This window comes from Acomys minous (genome assembly GCF_964271855.1).
Source record: "Acomys minous genome assembly, chromosome: 12".
In the NCBI taxonomy this organism is placed as follows: Eukaryota; Metazoa; Chordata; class Mammalia; order Rodentia; family Muridae; genus Acomys; species Acomys minous.
The window spans coordinates 95,723,184-95,744,249 of NC_140493.1; the positions used below are offsets into that span (position 1 = coordinate 95,723,184).

General features: G+C 45.2%; 1 protein-coding gene across 1 annotated transcript in view; it reads right to left on the reverse strand.

The window, feature by feature from the left end:
• Window positions 1-19,559, reverse strand: part of LOC311579438 (uncharacterized protein) — a 39,933-nt gene extending 20,374 nt beyond the window's left edge. Inside the window, exons 1-5 of the mRNA XM_084749996.1 lie at window positions 11,172-19,559; window positions 9,778-9,849; window positions 7,920-7,991; window positions 4,736-4,807; window positions 3,498-3,578 (exon numbers count right to left, since the gene is read on the reverse strand). Of these exons, the coding sequence (XP_084606122.1) occupies window positions 3,498-3,578; window positions 4,736-4,807; window positions 7,920-7,991; window positions 9,778-9,849; window positions 11,172-19,522 (8,648 nt within the window). The 5' untranslated portion in view covers window positions 19,523-19,559. The remainder of the gene's footprint in view (window positions 1-3,497; window positions 3,579-4,735; window positions 4,808-7,919; window positions 7,992-9,777; window positions 9,850-11,171) is intronic.
• Between the last annotated feature and the right edge of the window lie 1,507 nt (window positions 19,560-21,066).

Here is a 21,066-nt window from a genome sequence, read left to right on the forward strand (position 1 = left end):
AGGTGCCTTCTCACCCCAGTGGGAAGAACAGGATGTAGCAGAGAAAAGAAAGGTGTCATCATGTTGGGTGTGGCCCTCTCAGAACTGCTGGATGATTACAAATTAAACATCTCGCCAAATCACCCCAAAGGACAAACTGGAGTTGCACTTTTCATCTGTAATGTTTGTGCTCTCTGAGTGTGAGAAGCAGTTGCCAGAATCCCGTGCAAACCAAAGGGAGGGCCATGTCTCGAAGGAGCAAACTTTTTTTTTTTTAAACACATTCAATTTTTTTTTAGATTATTTGATGTGAGTGTTTTGCCTGCATGTGTGTATATACAACACATGCATGCCTGGTGTTTTTGGAGGTCTGACAAGGGCACTGGGTTTCCTGGAACTGGAGTTACAGATGGTAGTGAGCCACCATGTGGGTTTTGGAATCAAACCCAGGTCCTCTGCAAGAGCAATGAATACTTTTAACCACTGTGCCGTCTCTCCAGACCCAGTTTCTTATAGGGAACCAATATTAGGGGACCAGAAGGAAGCACTCGGGTATTTCTGGGCTATTTACCCTATGGGTATTCTAAGTAGTGAGTAGATACTTCAGTAGGGATAACACCTAAGTTTTTCCTCTCATTTTCTTTCAGGGTTATGCTCCGGGCACAGTGTTGATGGGCCAACCTGTCCTGTGGATGTGCTTGCTCAGTCTGAATACTGTGTAGCGCTTCTGCCTAGTGAAGACCTTCAGGGTGCCATTAGTAGTAGCAAGGAAGTGACTAAAAGAATTGTTAAAAACAAGCTACCAGTCTGGACCTGTGTGGGGACGAGAAGGAGAAGCACTTTAAAGTTGGAGGGGGCTGACAACCTACACTTACCATGTAGATTGCCAACTATTATTGGTTCTTTGTAACATTTTTCATACAAAAGAGGCAAGGTTCCTGCTTTCCGTCAAACAAGGGCACCTAACTATTTGGTTAACTTAATAATCTTTGGCTTGGATTTCAGATTCAAGAGCATGTGACCCCACGGTGCTGCTAACATGGACCTTCAGCCTCTGTCGGTAACATGGAGGCTGTATCCAAGCAGGCGCCTGGAACCAGGGGTGAACCTGGATCTTGAGACGTCTGGCCCTTATCTAATTTGGGAAAGGCTAATCATCACATGCAGAGTTTATTAATACAGAAACTGCTAGAGGCCCAGCCAAGACTCTGGCAGGACTTGTGCCATGAGAAGCCTTTGAGTTTAGACTCCATTCAGCTCTGGACAGACCCAGTTTAAAAACACTCCAGGAATTCTGCACTGCCATGTCACACAGCTCCTCTTCTCTTCCTTGGCCGTCTGCCTTTGGAAAGATTCAAGAAGCTTGTGTCCCACCATGGGAAATGTTCCCTGAAGAAAACTGTCTTCATCTATTACGAAGAGCTGGGTGTTGAGCCCTAACAATAGAAGCCAGCTCTCAGCATACACTTGGTAGTGTCCATTGTCGTCAAGACTTTTTTTTTTTTTTTAGATGAGTTCTCACTATCCTGCCTAGGTCAGCCTTGAACACTTGAACTCAAGACATCCTCCCACCTCAGCATCCGGGCATCTGGACCTACAAGCACACACAATCCCGCTTCGCTGTGCCAGTCCGTGACAGTATCTGAATTCTGAAAGGTATAGTTCCATTCAGATGAAATCCCAGTTAGCTCTGCTTTTCTCCATCCCCAGGAAGGAGCCCTTCTTTCTGTTAAGATGGACACCGAGACTAGAGATAACAAGTCAGTGCCTCCTGCATGAGTCTTCTCTAACCCACTGTCCATACCTACTCGGCCTGAAAAGCGAGCCCTCTGGTTCCCTTCTCCAGGTTAGGAGTCATGATGGTGCTGAAGAGAGGTGACAGCCACCAAGAGCCTCTCCAGAGCATCCGGGCCCGTACATCCCAACCCGTCCTCCAATGGGAACCAACTGTGACTCTGGGCTTCTCACCTGCCAGACAGGCTACAGTCACCCAAAGTCAGGTTCAGAGCAGAAATGTCACTGAGTTAAATGCCCTCCTGGACACTAAATGTCACACAAAGTGGCAGTTTTAATTTTTCATTTTTGACACAAGGGTCTATTACTAGTCCAACACTGCTTCTAATTTATGATCCTCCTGCCTCTGTCTCCTGAGTGCAAGCACTGGAATTTAAACACGTGCCGCAATGCTTGACAAACAGAGAGGATTTTAGCTAAAAGCTAATGAAATCCACATTCTTCTAAAGGAAGAAAAATATTACAAAGAACCAGGTAGAGTTATGTGCTTCCTTTATGTTTTCAGCGATACAGCTCACTGCAGATAGCATCTTTCCCCATGCTGCAAAAGTGCCTTGTACTCACAGATAATCCACGGCTTCAGGGGCATAGAATTCCTGAAAAATACTGTTCTGGATGATAGGGAGAGAAGTCCCAGGGCAAAGTTTCAGGTAATTTGTGCTTCACATTCCTGAGAAAGCACCTACATGTTGCAGGATATTTGATCCCATTGTGAATCCTGACATTGTGGGCTGTAAAATCCTGTTTCTTGTTTGGTGTGGTTGAGCCCTAACACACACCTTTAATCCAAGAACTTTTTATTTATTGTAAACAGGTGATTATGGTGTGGTTCAGCCAGCCCTAGCACACACCTTTAATCCAAGAGCTTTCTGCACACAGGATTTAATAAAGTTAACCCTATGTCAAGAGGTGGAGCAAGAAACCAGCTGACAGGGATTAAAGAGTGGGAGGGACTTTTGAGTTGAGGGGTATTTAAGACAGTGTGGGTAAGAAGAGGAGGCTTGGATTTTTTGTTTGTTTGTTTGTTTTGTTGTTGGTGTTTGTTTGTTTGTTTGCTTGCTTGCTTTTCCTCTTGGGCTTTCAGCTGAGCTGGTGAGCTTTTTGGATTTTTTCCTCTGAGATGTGAGCTGAGTAGGAAGGTCAGCTGGGTGCTTTCTCTGCCTCTTTGAGCTAGCAAGTTTTCACCCCATCATCATCTGGGTCCCGAGTCTTTATTGGTAAAATCGAACATTTGGGATTTTCATTTTTTATAATAACACCTACACCTTTTGCTCCCCGGAGGGCTTGGTATTAATCTTTGCAGCTCCATGTGGCATCCATTCAAGAAGCTGGGAAGTGTATGGGGGAAGGAACCACAGTGAAACTCACAAGGGGGTTTCCGAAAGCACTCACACATCAGAGCACAGCACCGGGGCCCATGACAATGCCCAGTGAATGCTGCTTGGGTGGCGTTACTTGTAGTGCCTGTGTGGAGGGTCAGGACTAGGAAAGCAGAGCACATGCTGTAATTTACACAGGTCTCCTGGCCTCCTGTGCCTTAGTTTCCTCATTGGGAAAGCATGAGTGGACCCTAAGACAAACTTTCCACAGTTCACACAGGGTTTACAGCCAGTGAGTCAATACTGCATAGGGCTTTTAACACACACACACACACACACACACACACACACACACACACACACACACACACTTACATGTGCTTAATTAACTTCTAATTCACTTACAACTTCTGTAAAAACTGCATTCCATGCCATGCTTGAAATGTCCCAAAGCTCAGTTCAGTGAGTAAATTGCATCCAAGGTTCCTAAAATAATAAAAAGACACAAGCCAATGAAAAGATACTCTTTAGAACATTTGCGTTTGTGTTGATTCTAATTTATATATAATTAAACATAGGTTCAATACTTTCTCCATTTGCCAAAGAATTCTGGGGATGATGCTGGCTTATGATTTACACTTTTGATATATAATACATTAGTTACAGTAAAGGCTCAAAATTTTTTTTCAATAATCTTTACTTCTCTAAGAGAGGAGTTTTTAGCACTGTTGACATTTTGGGTTGGACCACTCTTTGTTGTATAGGTTTGCCCTACGTGCTGGAGAACGTTTGGGACAAACTATGAAGTTTAGGCTCACTAGATGCCAGTAGCTGATCCACAGTTGCCAGGGGTAACACTGCTACACCGAGTGAGAACTGGTGCCACCACCATTCACTCTGACTTAGCAGAATTATCATCTTCATCTCATTACAGGCTAAAAGGATTTGGCACAGAATTTTTATGCCCTTCTACCAGCAATAAAGTTTTAGTTTATGCAAAACAAAGGGCTTCCTCCTGACAATTTCATATACCTACCTCTATCTCATTGTAGTTTGCTTTTATCTGTCCCATAACTCTCTGCCCTACTCTTCTGGTCTTCTCCCTCCATATACAGTCTTACTTTCCTGTCTTGTTACACACATACCCACAAACATGCACACACACACACACACACACACACACACACACACACACACGCACGCATATGCACACATATGCACATACAGACACATATGAGTGCACATGCATGCACACAGCTGATTGTGCATATTTGAGGAAACATGACGAGTTATCTATCTTTATTTCATTGTCCTCTCTCCTTCTCCATCCTTCTAGACTCGCTCCTCACCCTCCCTGCTCCATCTTCTACTTTCAGCACACACACACACACACACACACACACACACACACACACACACACACACATCTGGGAACGTAGCTCACTGGCGGTCACTTTCACAGCAAGCACAAGACCCTTGTTTTGTCCTCACCACCAAAACAAACAAACAAACAAACAAAAATGCAATATTTGCCTTTTTTGAGTCTAGCTTATTTCCTACTAGCAAAGTTGTAAGTCAGATACCCAAAATGTCCCAAAGGGGGATTAAAATTCAAATATAAAGGGGTTATGTTTGTAACTTACATATACTTCAAAAAAGGTAATGACTCAAATGTCCTTCTTTCAATATAACGTATTTTATTGCAAGATAAATCCCTAGGAAACATAAAAAAAAAGAAATATTGTTTTGCTTAGCTATTAGATATCTAGTTAATATGACTAATAGAATTTAGAGTGGATAATAGAAAATACGCTGTTTTTGTTTAAACTCTAAACCTTTGGATTTGATGATTTTAGAGCCACTTACCCTGTTCATCCACCTCCCAAGAGGCTCACTCTTTACGATATTCAAATATATAAAATAAAACTTCAGATCTTGGTAGATGTTGGATTTAGTCATTTTGAGAGACTCTGTGACTGTGTATGTGTGTGTGTGCGAAACAGTGTCTTTCCATGTAGGCTACCCTCAAACTCTACCTCACTTCTACCTCTGCCCCCTGGGTCCTGGAAATAGTGCCAAGCGCCTGGTGCCGGGACTGCTGATGATGCAGGTTCCCAGCTCTGCTTCAGACTTGCTGATGATCCAGTAACTGTGCACTGAGGAGGAGTGACGCCAGGACTCAGTTCTAGCAAGCCCTTCAGGTGATGCTGCGAGGCTCCTGACTGGCTGAGAGCACTGCTCTAGTGCCGTGGTCCTCATCATGGCGCCTTGGCTTACCGTTCAGATCCCCAGAAGGCCTGGCTGTGGAGGCGCTCATGGGCTTTCCTCTAACTCGTGTTTTTAACTTTTGTCTCCACTCTTGTGTTTAGTGCCTAGCATATTCTCCTTAAAGAGACCTGTCTGGGGCTCCCGAGATGTCTTATGAATATGGACAGCTGTGCCCAAGCCTAATGACCTGAGGTCTACATCCTAGACCTCTGTGGTGAAAGGAGAGAACCAAACCCTGCAAGTTTTCATCTGCTCTCCACATGTCTCTAGCATGAACTCACACACACACATACACACACAATAAACAAAAATGCAGTCATAAAGGGTTTTTTTTTTAAAGGCCTGATGATTTCCAATGACATGTCAAGATCTTGTTCAATTGCTTTGCTTGCCGGATGTGGTGGTATGCGCCTTTAATCCTAGGACTCGGGAGGCAGAGGCACTGGATCCCTGGGTAGGAAGCCAGCCTGGGGTACCAGGCGAGTTCCAGGATGGGCAGAGAGGGATACAGAGAGGAAAACCCTGTCTGAGTGGGGTTGAGGGTTCTTGAGATTTTTATTATTTAGTTGGTAAATGGTAGGGGAATTTCTGGAATGTTCACTTACAACAAACTTCTCTAGTTATACTTTTTTTTTTTTAATTTATGTTTTTAGACTGGGTTTCATTATGTAGTCCTGGCTGGCATAGAACTACCTAGAAAGACCTCTTAAACATCACTTCCAATATCGATTTCTGACATGGCCATAAAAATTCTTACATTGCAAACCTTAATACCAGCCTGTTCTAACAGTTTTATCTTGTTGATTATATCACTTATATAATTCGTGTGTTTAGCTAATTACTTAAGACTGCAATGTTAAGTGTAATTCAGATTAATTGTAAGAACCAGCTGGGTATGGTAGGCATGTGTCTACAGTTCCAACATTTGGACTGAAAGACTAAGGCAGGAGGGTTGGAGTAAGTTCAAGGTCAGCCTAGTCCATATAGTGAGACCCAGGCTTAAAAAAAAGAAAAGAAAAAAACCCAAAAAAACCAAAAAGAAGAGTATGGGATACAGCACAGTTGGTAGAGTGGTTTCCAGCATACAGGAAGCCTTGAGTTGTAGAGTCTTCATTGAAACAAACTCAAGTCTTTACTCCTCTTCTGTGTCATCTATGTTCTAGTTAATTTTAAAAATGTCTCTGGGGGGTGGGGAATGCTAAAACTGGCAGACAGTGGTGGTGCACACCTTTAATCCCAGCACTCAGAGGCAGAAGCAGGTGGATCCCTGAGTTTGAGGCCAGCCTGGTCTACAGAGCAAGTAAAAAAGGATGATGAAGGCCAATCTTTGCCCTTTGAGAACTCAAGGGTAGTCAGAGCTTACATTAGGCCATGCTTCAGAAAGGGGAAAAAAAAATCTGTTAAAACACTCTGGGTTAATGACCTTCAAATGAATGCAGGTGGCACGTTTTTTTTTTCTCTTAGACGAAACATCCTGAAGTTGGTATTAATTCCTTCTGTCCTACTATACTATATTTGAGTGTGTGTAATTGTTAGTAGAGCAAATATTTTCAATTTTGCAGGCCACACATAGTCTCTGTTGCACATTCTTTGCTGATTCTCTTTTTTTAATTTTTTTTAGCCCTGTTAATGGTTTGGATATGAAATAACCTCCGCACTCCCCCTGCTGCCCCACCCCCACTAAAACTAAGGAAAGGGTCATCTATTTCAGGTTTTGTTACCACAGCTGGGAGCTGTTGGTCATGAAGGCACTAATTCACCATGAGGTAACCCCCCATGAGTCCCTATCTGAATGTGCCGTGAGGGCCTTGTTTGGAGGTAGCAGTACATGGAGGCATGTCTTGCTCTGCCACAACCTTCCTCACCACAGGCCCAGAAACAATGGAGCCAGCTGTCATGAGCAAAAAACCCTCTGCAGTGAAGGGCCAAAGTGAAATCTTTTCTCCCGCAGGTTGTTCCTATCAGGCACCCTGTCACATCAACAAACAAGGCACCACACAGGTCCTCTAAAGGTGCCAGACCACTCCTAACGCACGGGCCACGCTACATGAGAATATGGATCAGCCTTGATTGAGGTATGACACGATAATACAGCATATGCCTTAGAACACAAGGCTTGTGCTGTGTGGGTTTCAGTAATTGCTCAGATCTTACTAACGTTTCCCTCTGTAAATGGAGTTCTTCTATCTGAAGCTAGTCTGTATGATTTGAGAAACTTAAAACACATTGAAGGTATTTTAATGTTAGAGATGGGCTGAGATCCCCACAGGCTGACATAACTGCAGATTTGTTTTATTATGTTTTTAGAGCCAGGGTGTTGCCAAGCAGCCCTGCAACTGGAAATGAAACCCACTATGTAGACCATGCACATCTCCAACTTGCAGCAGCCTCCTGTTTTCTACCACCTCGGTGCTGGAACTACAGGCAAGCCCAGCCAAACCCAGTCAGTAATTGCAGGATTTTATTGCTCGAAGAGACGTTAGTATCTATCTGATTCAAACCCCTTGTTCAACCACAGATAACTCGTAACTTACAAATAGATATGCTTAACTAACTTACAAAACCTGGAGCGATAGCAGGCCTTCAAATGAATCCTTATGTAATTCAGTCAGGCGATTTTCACTGAGAATTCTGGAAAATTAAAAGGTTACCTGGATCAAAATCATCAAACAGATGGAGAGCGCCCAGTGGTGAACTGGGGTTGGAGAGATACACGCTGTCATATGCCACTGCCTAGAACATAAGTTGGTACTACTTACTTTTAGGGTAACTGAAATTTCCTATGTACAATAGTTCTCCCCCTCGCCATTCCACCTCTACGTATCTAGTCTACAGAAACTTGTGCATGCTCAGAAAGAAATATGCAGGCCATTTATTACAGCCATATGTGCAACAGAAAAAACAGATAGCCTTTGAATATCAGCAGGGTAATGTTAAATTCTCACTGATATGTACATACTATGAAATATGCAGGACTGGGAGTAAATATAATAGCCCTTCGTGTGTTAAAAAGAAACTTTATCATGAAGTGAAAATAAGTTGCAAGATGTTATCATTTATGTAAATGATAAAGAACTCTTGACAAATCTATTTTTCCATACACAAATGTATCTGGAAGGATAATATGCTAATCCACAGCAGTGGTTACCTGTCCTACTTAGTTTTCCTTCAGCTTGACACATACTAGGGCCATCTGTGAAGAGGGGCGTCTCAGTTGAAAAAAAAAATCTCTCCCCTGTGGGCAAGTGGGGCATTTTCCTTATTAATTTTTGATGTGTGTGTGGGCCCAGCCCATTACGGGTGGTGCCATCCCTGGGCAGGTGGTCAAACATGCCGAGCCAGGAGGAGCAAGGCAGTAAGCAATGTTCCTCCAATGGCTCTGCGTCAGCTCCTGACTACAGTTCCTCTCATGATGTCTTAAATTGTGAGATGAAATAAACTCTTTCCTTTCCCAGTAGCTTTTGTTCATGGTCTTTATCACAGCAAAACAAAACTAATACATTGCCTCAGAGGTGCAAACTCAGTGCACAAGGAAGGCATCTATAGACGTAATATTTTTTTTTCTTGAGGCAGGGTTTCTCTGTGTAGACTTGACTGTCCTGGACTCACTTTGTAGACCAGGCTGGCCTCAGACTCACAGAGACCTGCCTGACGCTGCCTCCCAAGTGCTGGGATTGTAAGCATGCACCACTGTGCCCAGCTAATACCTGACGTTTAATTTATATCCACTAGGAATGTAATCATAGGCTAGGTCTGGTAGGGCACACCTGTAAGCCAGCACTCAAGAAACAGAGGCAGGAAGATCTCTGTGAGTCTGAGGCCCGCCTTGTCTTCTTAGTGAGTTTCAGGCCAGCCAAGATATGAGAGAGAGAGAGAGAGAGAGAGAGAGAGAGAGAGAGAGAGAGAGAGAGAGAGTCTCTCTCTCAAAAAAAAAAAAAAGTCAAAAAATAGAAGTCATCTGCAGCAAAATGACCCAAAGGAAAGGGGACTTGCTGCCAAGACTGAAACAGGTGTTCAATCTCCTGGACCCACAAGGTAGAAGGAGACCAAGTCCTACAAGCTGTCATCTGACCTCCAAACGCATGCTCTGTCTTGGTGTGCTCACACAAATGCATACAAAATAAAACATAAAATGTTTTTTGGCTAAATTGATGGAGTTTGAGCCTACACCCTCATACATGCTAGGCAACCGTTCTCCCTCGAGCTATGTTTAGCCCCTACACAATTTACCAGAGAAATTCAGTCAATAAAGATTGATTTGGGTTGTGAAGAGGATACCTTTTCTCAGGGGTATTTACCTCAAAATCTGGACCAAGAAGGATCTTACGCGCGCGCGTGTGTGTGTGTGTGTGTGTGTGTGTGTGTGTGTGTGAATGTGTGTGTATTTTGTATTCATATTTGGAGAAAACATACTCACAGTTTCTCAGTCCAACGGTATGCTTTCCATACATTTTTGTCAATGTAAGAAATATCATTTCCTTGGAAATTTCTGTGAAGAAACGGTTCATATACTTGAATAAATAGGAAAAGAATAAGCAGAATCAGTTAAAAAAAACCATCTCATCCTCATGGAGGTGTTCAATGCAAAATGAAGGAAATGACCAACTTTCTAATCTCCAGATCACCAGTTTCCACAGGAGCACAGTTAACAATGCAGGGCTTTCTGCTGCAAGCAGGGGGCATTTCCTCAAAAGTTGAACTTCTAATTTCTGGGCTCACATTTCACTTTTCTCTTTGCTGTACAATCTAGAGCCCAACTCTAAATTTAACCAGTCACTAAATCCTGTCTTCTCTTCATGGGCCATCGTGGGAGAGGTCCTGGAGGCCATTATATATATGGATTTTAAATGGTCCAAGATAAGAGAAGGGTGAAATATGCCCGTAATCCTAGCACTTGAGAGGCCCAGGCAGGAGAATTGGAAACTCCAGGCCAGATTATACTACTATTCTGTCTTTATAAAACATTCTTCTGCCTTATTAATTTTTCTCTATTTCCTGGAAACTTCTAATGGCTTCCCTTGGTTTTAATTTGACTAGTCTAAATTTCTGTCTTTCTTATAGCCATGCCTTAGCCTAGGCTGAATTCTCTGATTTTACTCTGTCCAACAATTATAGACATCCTTCGAGTCATAGGTCAAGGTTCACTGTTCCCTTCCCCCCTATACTTTATTTTCATGTTCTAGAGACAATACCATACATATGTGACTCTCACAGCTCTTAGCCCCAAGTTGTGCACAAAAGATTATATATCCTCGAGCAAAGATGAGCTCTGGACATAACTGAGAGATTTCAAAGTATTAACAGCTAGCCCTCACGTATGTTAAGAACTAAGATAAGTATGCCATGTAGTCAACTAACCCTCAAAACAATCCCATGAAAGAGTAGCTGTCAGACTCCCCACTTTGTAGGTGAGGAAGTTCATTCACAGCTAAGCAGTCATCCTAGAGTTGCAGAAAGACCTGGGGTCAAACCCCAGGAGTCCAGCTCAGGAATCTAATCTAACCACTCTGTTGCACTCTCACTAATGAGATGAGTTATAAAGAGGGTAGAGTGAAAATGGAAGATCCAAAGTTGAGCAACGACATTGGAGATAAACATGGTGGAAAAAAAGAGGACTGGCTACCAAATGACTGGAGAAGAGGACTGTAGTAAGATGATGACAAGGACAAGGAAGAATTCAAAAGCAAAGGTAAGAGCAGAAAGTCAGTCAGTGTTGGCTGGGGGTGACAAGAACGATCCAGTAAGGCTTTGAGGGAAAGGCTGCCATGTCAAGTAGAATGCAAAACAGAAATAAGAAAAGATAATCCTTACAAAACAGTTAAGGTGCCCTTGTAGGTGTTGAGCCTTGGCACAGGCACTTGGTGAAGTCTCCTCATTGGGTTGAGATGAATACACAATAGGGTGTCATTTTCACACAAGCAAAAGTCGCATAAGTTGATGCTCATGGAGGCATTTTGTTTCATTTTAACAATTAACTCTTTTTCTGTATTAACATTTGCAGCATATGGAGTTAAGGTAAATTCCATTTCCATAGGTTCAAGCGTGATTTCACTTGGGGTTTGCTGAGTCTGAGTCTCTATAATTTCTGAGTTTGGATGCTGACCCTGATCTTGAACTGATGCCGGAACTGTTGTCTCATAATGCTCTGTAGACTGAGCCATTGTAACAGACTGTAGAGTTGTGGAAGACTCTGTGTGTGAAGACTGAGTTGTGACTTCAGTTGGATTTGGCTGCTGAGTCTGAACCTGGTTTGGAGGTGGCAGTGTCACCTTATTCTGTGTTGAAGGAGGGGGTATAGTTGTTGGGGCTTCAGGATGTGTGCTCTTTGGAGTAGTAGCTGTTGGGGCTGGGAAATGCCTGGTCTCTGGATGAGCAGTTGTTGGGGCTGGGAAATGCCTGGTCTCTGGATGAGCAGTTGTTGGGGCTGGGGAATGTGTAGTCTCTGAGTTTGTATGCTGAGATTGATCACGAACTATTGCTTGAACAGTCACTTCAATGTATACTGGGGGTTGAGTTTTAGTCTCCTTAGGTGACTCTGTAGGCTGAACTGGTGCAGAACGTTTAACCATTGTAGCAGGCCGTGGAGTTATGGAAAACTCTGGGCGTGAGGGATGAATTGTGACTTGAGTAGGGTTTACATGCTGAGCCGGAACCTGGTCTTCTGGTAGAAGGGTCACCTCCTGTTGTTTTGGAGGAAGAGCTGTATTAAATGAGGTTGCAAAAAGTCCAGCATCTAGACTGGATAGTGCAGTTATGGCATGCTCTACTTCTGTCTGTTGAACTGTGACGTTAGGAAAAACCGGATGCTGAGTTTGATCCTGAATTAGTGGTATTTCATAAAACACGGGAGCTTGAGCAGCACCCTCTTCATGTGGCTGTTCAGGCCCAGAAATGATCTCCTGTGTGTTTGCAGAAGGTTCGTGCAAATGGGAAGTTGGAGTCATTGTAAGTTCCAGATTCAATGGTTGAACTGGGACTTCAGTTAGATCTGAATGTTGGATATGAACTTGCTCTGGAAGTGTCATCTGATGGTACTGTGAAGGAGAAACTGTAGTTCCCTGTGGGGTTGTAGGATGTTCAGTCTCCCTAGTGGGTTCTGAACTTATGGGGAGTTCTAGGTCCAGGGGCTGAAATGAGACAAGAGATACTGTTGAAAAGTGAGCTTGAGCATGACCTGGTGTTGGAACTGTCACCTCAGGGTTTACTGTGGTTGGAGTGACCACCTCTTTAGGTGGGTCTGAGGGCTGAGTTGTGGTCCCCTGCACAGTTTGATTAATCTCTACCATAGTAGTAGACTGTGGAGTCATGCTAAGTTGCAGATCCAAAGGCTGAAGCGTGACTTCACTTGGGTGTGGATGCCGAAAAGGAACCTGTTCTGGAGTTGTCATCTGAGGGTGCACTGGAGGAGGAACTGTGGTCATCACTGGGGTTGTAGATTGTTTAGCCTCTGTAGTGGGGTCTGGAGTCATGGTGAGTTCAAGGTCCAAAGGCTGAAATGAGACAACAGGTACTGTTGGGTACTCAGTAAGGTCCTGAGTGGGTGCTGGAACTGTCGCCTCCTGAAATACAAGGGCTTGAGCCTGTATTTCTTTAAGTGGATCAGAGGGATGTGTTACATTTTCTTGCATAATTTGTGGATGCTCTACTTCAGCAACTGTTTGTGGAGTTATGGTAGGTCCCAGATCCAGTGGCTGGACCGTGACTTCCGCTGGGTGGAGATGCAGACTGGGAGCCTGAGGTGGCTTTGGAGGAGGAACTGTAGTCATTGCGGTTGTAGGCTCTGAACTTACGGTGGTGACATCTAGGTCTAAGGGCTTAAGGGAGACAACGGGTCCTGTTGGATGCTCAGTTTGATGCTGACCTGGTGTTGGAACTGTCACCTCCTGATACACTGGCACTGGCACTGGCATTACAACCTCTTTGGGTGGTTCCGTAATCTGAGTTATGCTCTCTGGCATAGTTTGAAGAGGCTCTACCTCAGGAGTTGGTTGATGAGTTATGGTAGGTTCCAGATCCAGTGGCTGGACCGTGACTTCAGCTGGGTGGAGATGCAGAATGGGAGCCTGAGGTGGCTTTGGAGGAGGAACTGTAGTCATTGCGGTTGTAGGCTCTGAACTTACGGTGGTGACATCTAGGTCCAAGGGCTTAAGTGAGACAATGGGTCCTGTTGGATGCTCAGTTTGGTGCTGACCTGGTAATGGAACTGTCACCTCTTGATACACTGGCACTGGCATTACAACCTCTGTGGGTGGTTCTGTAATCTGAGTTATGCTCTCTGGCATAGTTTGAAGAGGCTCTACCTCAGGAGTTGGTTGATGAGTTATGGTAGGTTCCAGATCCAGTGGCTGGACCGTGACTTCAGCTGGGTGGAGATGCAGAATGGGAGCCTGAGGTGGCTTTGGAGGAGGAACTGTAGTCATTGCGGTTGTAGGCTCTGAACTTACGGTGGTGACATCTAGGTCCAAGGGCTTAAGTGAGACAATGGGTCCTGTTGGATGCTCAGTTTGATGCTGACCTGGTGTTGGAACTGTCACCTCCTGATACACTGGCACTGGCACTGGCACTGGCATTACAACCTCTTTGGGTGGTTCCGTAATCTGAGTTATGCTCTCTGGCATAGTTTGAAGAGGCTCTACCTCAGGAGTTGGTTGATGAGTTATGGTAGGTTCCAGATCCAGTGGCTGGACCGTGACTTCAGCTGGGTGGAGATGCAGAATGGGAGCCTGAGTTGGCTTTGGAGGAGGAACTGTAGTCATTGCGGTTGTAGGCTCTGAACTTACAGTGGTGACATCTAGGTCCAAGGGCTTAAGTGAGACAATGGGTCCTGTTGGATGCTCAGTTTGATGCTGACCTGGTGTTGGAACTGTCACCTCCTGATATACTGGCACTGGCATTACAACCTCTTTGGGTGGTTCCGTAATCTGAGTTATGCTCTCTGGCATAGTTTGAAGAAGCTCTACCTCAGGAGTTGGTTGATGAGTTATGGTAGGTTCCAGATCCAGTGGCTGGACCGTGACTTCAGCTGGGTGGATATGCAGAATGGGAGCCTGAGTTGGCTTTGGAGGAGGAACTGTAGTCATTGCGGTTGTAGGCTCTGAACTTACGGTGGTGAGATCTAGGTCCAAGGGCTTAAGTGAGACAACGGGTCCTGTTGGACGCTCAGTTTGATGCTGACCTGGTGTTGGAACTGTCACCTCCTGATACAGTGGCACTGGCACTGGCATTACAACCCCTGTGGGTGGTTCCGTAATCTGAGTTATGCTCTCTGGCATAGTTTGAAGAAGCTCTACCTCAGGAGTTGGTTGATGAGTTATGGTAGGTTCCAGATCCAGTGGCTGGACCGTGACTTCAGCTGGGTGGAGATGCAGAATGGGAGCCTGAGTTGGCTTTGGAGGAGGAACTGTAGTCATTGCGGTTGTAGGCTCTGAACTTACGGTGGTGAGATCTAGGTCTAAGGGCTTAAGTGAGACAACGGGTCCTGTTGGATGCTCAGTTTGATGCTGACCTGGTGTTGGAACTGTCACCTCCTGATACAGTGGCACTGGCACTGGCATTACAACCCCTGTGGGTGGTTCCGTAATCTGAGTTATGCTCTCTGGCATAGTTTGAAGAGGCTCTACCTCAGGAGTTGGTTGATGAGTTATGGTAGGTTCCAGATCCAGTGGCTGGACCGTGACTTCAGCTGGGTGGAGATGCAGAATGGGAGCCTGAGTTGGCTTTGGAGGAGGAACTGTAGTCATTGCGGTTGTAGGCTCTGAATTTACGGTGGTGAGATCTAGGTCTAAGGGCTTAAGTGAGACAACGGGTGCTGCTGGATGCTCAGTTTGATCCTGACCTGGTGTTGGAACTGTCACCTCCTGATACACTGGCATTGGCGCTACAACCTCTGTGGATGGTTCTATAATCTGAGTTGTGTTCTCTGGCATAATTTGAGGATGTTCTACTTCAGCAATTGTTTGTGGAGTTACAGTAGGTCCCAGATCCAATGGCTGGACCGTGACTTCAGCTGGGTGGAGATGCAGACTGGGAGCCTGAGGCGGCTTTGGAGGAGGAACTGTAGTCATTGCGGTTGTAGGCTCTGAACTTACGGTGGTGACATCTAGGTCCAAGGGCTGAAGGGAGACAACGGGTGCTGCTGGATACTCAGTTTGATGCTGACCTGGTGTTGGAAGTGTCACCTCCTGATACAGTGGCACTGACACTGGAACCCCTGTGGGTGGTTCCGTAATCTGAGTTGTGTTCTCTGGCATAATTTGGGGAAGTTCCTCAGGGGTCAATTGGTGAGTCATGGTAAGTTCCAGATCCAAATGTTCAACTGCAGGTTCAGTTGGGTTTGGATGCTCGATCTGATGTGGGAATGTCACCTGAGGATGTGGTGGAGAAGGGTTAGTTCTCTGTGGTACTTGAGTATATTGTGAAGTTTTGGCAAGTTCCACGGGCGGAAATGAGATAAAGGATGATGCTGGAAACTCAGCTGGAATCTGACCTGGTATTGGAACTGTCATTTCATATGTTGGAGGGTGAGCTACTATATTGTCCATTGACTCTGGAAGTTGGTATAGGACCACTTCCTGGGGTGGAGAAAGCTCTATCTCCGTAGGAAGTTCTGAAGCCTGTGTGTAGATGGGCTGTAGCACTGGAGATGGTTCCATATTCTCAGAGAGATCTGCAGGTTGAGAGCGGGTCCTATGCTGCCCTGGAGAAGGTACGGCACCCATTGTGGAATCTGCAGGTAGATTTGGGCCTTCCTGCTGAGTGCGAAAATATGCCTGTTTGTGAAGATCTGCTTTCTGAGCTATGGCCTTTTGCCGAGAAAATGCAGTTTCAGGGAATTCTGCTGTGTGGGAAGGAGACTCAAATTGGTCTTGCAAAAATTCCACTTGTTCAGTGGGAGCTATAGCTTGTAGTAGGTCCTCCTCCTGAACTTGAAAAGAGGGCTTTGGAGCTCTGGTGTGCGCTTGGTTAAAATGTTTAACTGTGGTTTTATGGAACATTGGCTGCACATATCTGAATATTGCTTCTAGATCTTCAGGTGTCAAGAACATGCTGTCTGGCACTGGAGGAAGAAAGAAATCCTCCTTAGGTGGTTCTAGAGGCTGATCTGGTAGTTCCTGAGGTGGTGTAAATTCCTCACCCAGAGAGTGCGTTAGGTCTGGGGACAAGTTACCCTGCTGACCTAAAGAAACTTCCTCAGAAAGATCTTCAGGCTGGGTTGGGACCCCGTGATAAGCCGGAGAATACTGCTGATATTCAGGGGGGTTTGGAGGCTGAGTTGTAACTTCTTCTTTATGGCCTTCTGAAGGGCCAAACTCATCAATCACCTCTGGAGGCTTCGCTGTGACACTGGGTGACACTGGAGGACTAACCTGACTATGAACCAGGGGAGGACCTGTTGCCTCATGGTGTGCTGGAAGTTGAACTACCATCTCATTAGGTAGCCCTGGAGGCTGCTCTGGGCTTTCCTGCTGGGCTAAAGAAGGTTCAACTCCCTCTAGGATTTCCAAATTTTCATTTGTGTCCTCCTGCTGGCTTAGAGAAGGCTTATCATACTGAACAGGTTCTGGAGATTGAACTGGAGCCTCCTGTTGATTTGGCAAAAATTCACCCTCTTCAGAAGGCAGAGTTACATTTGGATTGGTATGCTGGGTTGTAAAAGCATCTACATCCTTTTCTGGGACTGCAATTGGTTTAAATGTAGCCCCATGATGCACTGGAGGAGGTCCCGTTTCTGCCGAGGCTTCTTGTGTTATGGTAAGCTGTAGATCTGGAGATTTAACAGTTGTAGGGAGCCAGCTTGGATGGTGAGTTTGATAGTGAATTATAGGTGAAACTGTCATTTCATGGTGCTCTGGAAACTGAGTTGGCTTTTCTTGTTGGATTATAGTTTTATGCTCTGAGGCTTGAGGTGGAATTTCCAGCTCAGAAAACTGAGCTGGCTGTTCCTGCTCATTGAGAAAAAATTCCTCTTCTTCAGTATACTCTGGACGATGCACTGGGGACTCCTGCTGGGCCAGAGAATACTCAATCTCCTTGGTAGGCTCTGAAGTTATGCTAAGTGCCAAAGCCACAGGTCTAACTGTAACGTTTGGCAAGTGATAATGGTGCTCTTTGTGCTGAGCTGGCCGGACTGTCACTTCATGAATTGGTGATGGCATTTCAGCTATAGTCTCAATAGGGGATTCTGGAGCTTGAAGTGGAACCTCTTGCTCAATTGGAGGGAGCTCTACAGGTGTAACTAAGGCTTCTGACTGGTTTTCAGGACCTGGTCCCAACTCAGGAGACTCTGAAGGTTGAGCTAGCTGCTCTAGTTCAATAGGAGAAGATTCATCCTCCAGAAGAGAGTCTGGATGTTGTGATGGAACTTCCTGTTGGGTTAGAAGCTCCTCCTCCTCTTCCTCAGGTTGTTTAATTTGAGATTCCAGCTCACTTTCAGACAATTCGACCTCCCCAAGAGGTTTAGCTGGCTCCAGGCTAGGAAAAGGTTCGGCCTGGGCAAGAGGACCTGGAGTCTGAGACGGAGCCTCCTCCTGAACTAGAGATGTCTCAGCCTCCTTGAAAGGCTTGGAAATTATTGTAACTTCCACATCTGCAGGTTTGATTGTGGCCAGAGTATAATGGTGAATTTGATCCTGACTGGTATGTGGAATTGTCACTACTGGACTTTCAACTATACTCTGCCCTGAGGACTCAGGAGTTGGGAGCATAACTTCTTCCTCAACTGGAAGGTTGACTTCTTCAGGGGGCCTTGTAGGTAGAGCTGGGACGTCCAGCTGGCTACCAGACGTTTCAAGGCCCTCAGGGAGTTCTAAAGTCTCACTTGGGCCCTCTTGTTGGACTAATGAAGGCTCCAACTCCTCAGAGAGCTCTGAAGTTGGAGCTAAAGACTCTTGTTGGGTTAATGAAGGTTCTAACTCCTGAGAGAGCTCTGGGTTTGGAGCAGGGGTCTCTTGTTGGAGTAATGAAGGTTCTACCTCCCCAGGACCCTCTGAAATCTGGGTTGGGACTTCTTGTAGGTTTGATGAAGGTCCTGCCTCCTCAGGACTCTCTGGAAGATGGCTGAGGGCCTGCTGCTGGCTCAGAGTATGTTGGGCTACCTTATCTGCCTCTGAACTTACTGTGAGGGCCAGATCCACAGGCTTCCCTGTGACAGCTGGCAGGCTTGAGTGCTGAGCTTCACTTCGATCTGGAGATGGGACATTTATGGCAGGCTGCTCTAATGCTCCAGCATCCTCAGAAGTAAACTGATGTTGAAATGGCTTTTCCTTCTGGACCAAAGGCTGGCCTTCCTCACGGAGAGGCGGGGGACGATCTGAGCCTTCTTGGACCATGCCAAGATTCTCTGAATCTTGCGTTTGTGCCTCTAGCTGGTATTCTGGAGGTTCAGCCTGCTCAGAAGGCTCTGGAGGCTCCTCTCTGTTTCCCTGGGATGGCAGAAGAAAGCTTTCATAATAAGCTTCGTTCCTACTTGGAGCCCCATAATCATACTCTATAATTTCTTTTTGGAGTTGAGGTTTTGCAAATTTGTTTTTAGTTCCAACTACCACCTTGGCAAATTGCTTGTGCAGAGCTAGGTTTTTCTTCAAGTTCTGGGTTGAAGCTCTGAGCTTTGTGACTCCTGACATCTCACTGTCTAGAGGTGAAACAAGTATTTCATATAGCTCATTCTCTGAAGCCTCATCTAGGTTGGAAATACTTTTGAACGGTGGAGCCTGATTTTGATCCCTATTTAGCTTTAACATGTTCTTTTTCTGCTTCCTGTGTCGAGTCATTGGGCTGGCCAGGTGTTGACGTGAAACAGTGAACTTATCTGACTCTCGGTGCTGCTCCGCAGAGGTATCCGTAACTTGGAATGAAAGAAAATTGTCCGTTAACTCCCGAGGTGGGGAGAACATCCGGGAGGGAGCAGAGGTCCGCAGGTAATCAAAGTCCCCTGCGCCTGCCTGGGGTGTACCAGATTGTGGGGATTTGGGCAGATGATAAGAGGGGTGCCTAGACCAGAGCTTGGTCGGCACCCAGGGCTCTGAAGTCAACCGAACTGGGTTCTGGGACCGCTTTCCAACGGGGTATGCCAGGGTCACCACCAGCAAAACTTGCCCAGTAATGAGAAGACTTAGCCCGCAGAAGCGGAAGCCCAGCGGCGTCATGACACGTGGTAAGGACATAGCATGCAGTATGGAGGAGATCCACAGTGCTGCGCTGCCGAAGATAACTAAAATGAAAGAATCTTGAGCTCAGGGAGCCTTGGCAACTGTTGCTGCCTGCCCCTGCCCTTTATGACGAGACACCTTTGTTATAAAAGCGTTACTAAGTGATTCTGCACTATGAAGGGAAGGAACCTTCTACATGACAGGGCCCAAGTATTCTTACGCAGGCTGAGAAGAACACCGGTTTCTTTGGGGTCTACTAACGCTAACCCGGATTTAGAGCTCAGTCCTCGGTGGTTCTTACCCAGCAGCTCTTTGTTTTGTTGGGCGGAACTTCAAAAGAAAGTATCCAGGCGGGGCAAGGCGTGTTTCAGGCTCTTTAACCCCTACTCTTTTTCAATCACAAACAATCCCAAGTTATAACCATTACAATAGACCAAAAGTTGGTGAGCGTTTTGGGATAAAGAATAATTTTGTATGTATGTTCTGTAAATATGTCCTTCCCACCCCAAAATGCGCTATTTAAACATTATTATTATTTTATTATTTTTCAAGTATACCGATATGCTTTCATGTTAGCTAAACGGCATGGTATTTCCCAGAAGGAACATATATGCCCACCCATTATGCTACTGATCCAAAGATTCTAAATTTTGCTTCAAGAGTAGCAGCTAAGTTAGTATGTAAAGGACATTTGTGTAGTTACTGTAATCAGGGAGGTTGAGGGTCCTTATTGAGTGTGAAATATTTTCTCACCTCAGGTGATCATTAATTTGGTCCCAAGGGTCCCAGACAGTCAGTGTCACCACAGGCTAGTGGTTTTCTAGTGAAGTCAATGAATGAATTTCATGGGCAACAGGAAGATGGATTTTTAGAAAAGAGTTTGTTTTAGGTTCATAGGTGAGAGCTTAAGATATAGGAAGCCACCTGCAAACATACATGCACACACAGAGAGATGCATGCACAAATTAATACATCTTGAAGAGCAGGAAAAAAAATATAGGAAGCAAGCTGTGGCCCTGCAAGCACAGGTCCCGAAGATGCCTTGCTATTCTGAGAGCCCCTATCTAGGGGTGATCAAAGCTTTAACAGATTGAGGCATGAGCCGCCCAGGTGCCCACCCAGGGAACATGCACATGCCTCTCCATTCAAATAGTCGGTCTCTGGATTGGAATGTAGGTCATGCCCTCAAACATCATTTTTTAAGGAAGCTGTGGTCGTTGCTGTCTGTAATGAGAAGAAAAATAACAAGAAACTGTAACCAGTGTTCCTAAGTATTTTTGGCATTTCTGGCCTCTGACCAAGACAAGAACACAGAACTGCTGGGTTTTGAGGTCCTTGCCTTTCAACTGGCTAAATGTTTATTTTTCTCCTGATTTTATCAATGCCAATTGTTGATGGCTTAAAAAAAAAAAAAAGTGTGCTATAAAGAGAGAAAGCTAACAAAAACTCTTTACCAAGCTGGAAGCCACCCAGCTAGCATTGTTAGTATGTTAACCCTTTTTTGGTTTCTGTGTGTGCAGTCCTAATTGTATCGTTGCAATCCTCCTTAAATAAAGGTA